The following is a 2,884-nucleotide window of genomic DNA, read 5'->3' as shown; positions in this document are numbered from 1 at the left end:
GAAACCCTGTCTCTACTAAAAAAAAAAAAAAAGGAAAAAATAGCCAGGCATGGTGGCATGTCCCTGTAATCCCAGCTGTTCAGGGGACTGTGGCAAGAGGAACACTTGAGCCCAACAGGTTGAAGCTCCAGTGAGCTGTAATCGTGCCACTGCACTACAGACTGGGCAATAGAATGAGACCTTATCTCAAGAAAAAAGAAGACATATAAATTTAGTTAACTAGAGTATAAATAATCTAAAATGTGGCTCCTTGTAGACCTTCTTTGTGAATACTGAACACATATACCTAAGATGGTTTGCTGTGTAGGATAATAAATTTGATAATAAAACTTTTTATCATTTATAAAATATTTTCATGTAAATTATTTATTTAAAAGCCGTGTGAAGTAGATTGGACTGGCATTTTACAGATAAGAAATTCTAGAAAGTTGTTGACTGCCGGGTACTGTGATGCAACCATGAGATGTAACTGAGTTATTGCTGCCCTTAAGTTGCTCACAGTCAACTGTTAACTGTGGAATAAATGCTACGATAGGAATGAGCACATCAGTTTTGGGAAAACAGAGCTGTGGGGCTAATCTTAGAGAGGTTTGGACAGGCTTCCTAAAGTCACTTAGCTGAAATTAAGCTACTAATACTGGAGAATGAACTTTAACCTGGATATCTTGGCTTTATCTTCTGGGTCTTTTCGGCAGGCAGGAATATTTCAAACAATTTATGGAGTGTTTTCCAAAGAATATTATAGAAAACTTGGAATTCATCCATAATCCAAATATGAAGCTAAACTGATGGGATCAACAATGAAACTAATATTTTAAAAGCAGAGATTGGATATAAGATACCCTAAAATCAGCCTACAAAAGCAGTACTCTAGAAACATTTCAGATAAGGAAATACACAGGGCCTTTGTAATTTTTTAAAATAAAAGTTTAAAAGGCTGCATTACTACTCTGGTTCTGTGAGTTGAATATCCCTATTTCAGAAATCCAAAGTGCAACTGGGTGCTACTTGAGGGACTGAAACGGGAGGATCGCTTGAGCCCTGGAGGTCACAGCTGCAGTGAGCCCTGATATTGCTACTACTGCACTGCAGCCTGGGTGACAGAGCAAGACTCTGTCTCAAAAAAAAAACAAAAAAAACTCAAAATCTGAAATGCTTGAAAATCTTAAGCTTTTTGAGTATCGATATGACACTCAAAGGAAATACTTATTGGGGCACTTCAAATTTTCAGATATGGGATACTCAACTATGTAAGTATAATACAAATATTGCAAAATCTGAAATCTAAAACACTTCTGGTACCAAGCATTTTTTTTTTTTTTTTTTTTTTGAGACGGAGTCTTGCTCTGTCGCCCAGGCTGGAGTGCAGTGGCAAAATGTCAGCTCACTGCAACCTCCACCTCCCAGGTTCAAGCGATTCTCCTGCCTCAGCCTCCTGAGTAGCTGGGATTATAGGTGAGCACCACCACGCCTGGCTAATTTTTGTATTTTTAGTAAAGACGGGGTTTCAATGTGTTAGTCAGGCAGGTCTTGAACTCCTGACCTCGTGATCCTCCCTCCTCCACCTTCCAAAGTGCTGGGATTACAGGCGTGAGCCACCTCGCCTGGCCACCAAGCATTTAAATGATAAGGGACACTCAACTGGTAATAGTGTTGCTCGATGGAGAATCTGCTTTTGAATCTGAGCTCTTTATTAATTACTCTGTAAACTAGAATAAATCATTTAATTTCCATTTTCTGTCTAGAGAGCTTTGAGATATGTGATAAGTCCAAAAGGAATATAAATCTGAAAAACAGTATAATGCTTTTTGTTCATTAAGCTGGATTTGAGATGATCCTGCTAATGATGGAGTCCCATGTGAATACCACATTGATCAAGTAGCTTTTTTTCTAAATATACATTAGGTAAAGATGTTTTTTTCTTGTGGGAAAGAATGGGAATGTTTTCATTTCTTTACTAAATAGCCAATAAATTGAGATGTTGGTGCCTTTGAAATTGGATTTAGTGATATGTTTCTCTCATTTTGTTTTATCCTAAGTGAGGGATGTCCACTGTTGGAGCAGTTGAACATTTCCTGGTGTGACCAAGTAACCAAGGATGGCATTCAAGCACTAGTGAGAGGCTGTGGGGGTCTCAAGGCCTTATTCTTAAAAGGCTGCACGCAGGTAATACTCCATGTAGGGTCTGTGAAATTCAGAAGAATCATGAGCTCTTTGTAGGCAGCCCCAAGATGTTTGTCTTGAGGGAAAGGTTAGTTGTATGTATTATTGACCAAAGACACATGCTTACCAGAACTTAAAGTGTTTTCCTTAGGATAAAAGAATGAGAAGAATTAACATCTGACCAAAAATAAATTTGAGGAGGAGGGAGACAAGGTGGGAAGATTATATTAAAGATATACCATGGTCAAGAAGAGTTTCATGCAGCTTAAATTGTGCTGAAAAGAAAACTTGCTGTGTTGTCACTGCCTGATACTTTGAACTGGATAGGCAAAGAAGGCAGTCTTAGCAATTGCCACTTGTTTTTTTAACCACCAGTGTTTCTTAAATATGCCAAGTGTATAGCAACCTGCATTTTATAGTATTGATACTTATTTCCTGCCAGACACATTACAAATCTGACATATTTTGTCATTAAAAATTTTATTATCTCAGCCAGGCGAAGTGGCTCATGCCTGTAATCCCAGCACTTTGGGAGGCCGAGACAGGTGGATCACCTGATGTCAAGAGATCGAGACCATCGTGGCCAACATGGTGAATTCCCTGTCTCTATTAAAAATATAAAAATTGGCCGGGCACGGTGGCTCACGCCTGTAATCCCAGCACTTTGGGAGGCCGAGGCGGGTGGATCACGAGGTCAAGAGATTGAGACCATCCTGGTCAA

General features: G+C 39.2%; 1 protein-coding gene across 1 annotated transcript in view; it reads left to right on the top strand.

The window, feature by feature from the left end:
- Positions 1–2,884, top strand: part of FBXL20 (F-box and leucine rich repeat protein 20) — a 119,047-nt gene that overhangs the window by 91,190 nt on the left and 24,973 nt on the right. The window contains exon 8 of the mRNA XM_017497179.2: positions 2,040–2,166. Within this exon, the coding sequence (XP_017352668.1) occupies positions 2,040–2,166 (127 nt within the window). The remainder of the gene's footprint in view (positions 1–2,039; positions 2,167–2,884) is intronic.

Source organism: Cebus imitator, unplaced genomic scaffold, assembly GCF_001604975.1.
Source record: "Cebus imitator isolate Cc_AM_T3 unplaced genomic scaffold, Cebus_imitator-1.0 Scaffold228, whole genome shotgun sequence".
In the NCBI taxonomy this organism is placed as follows: Eukaryota; Metazoa; Chordata; class Mammalia; order Primates; family Cebidae; genus Cebus; species Cebus imitator.
The sequence above is the reverse complement of the archived record's forward strand: the minus strand, read 5'-3'. Positions and strand labels throughout refer to the sequence as shown.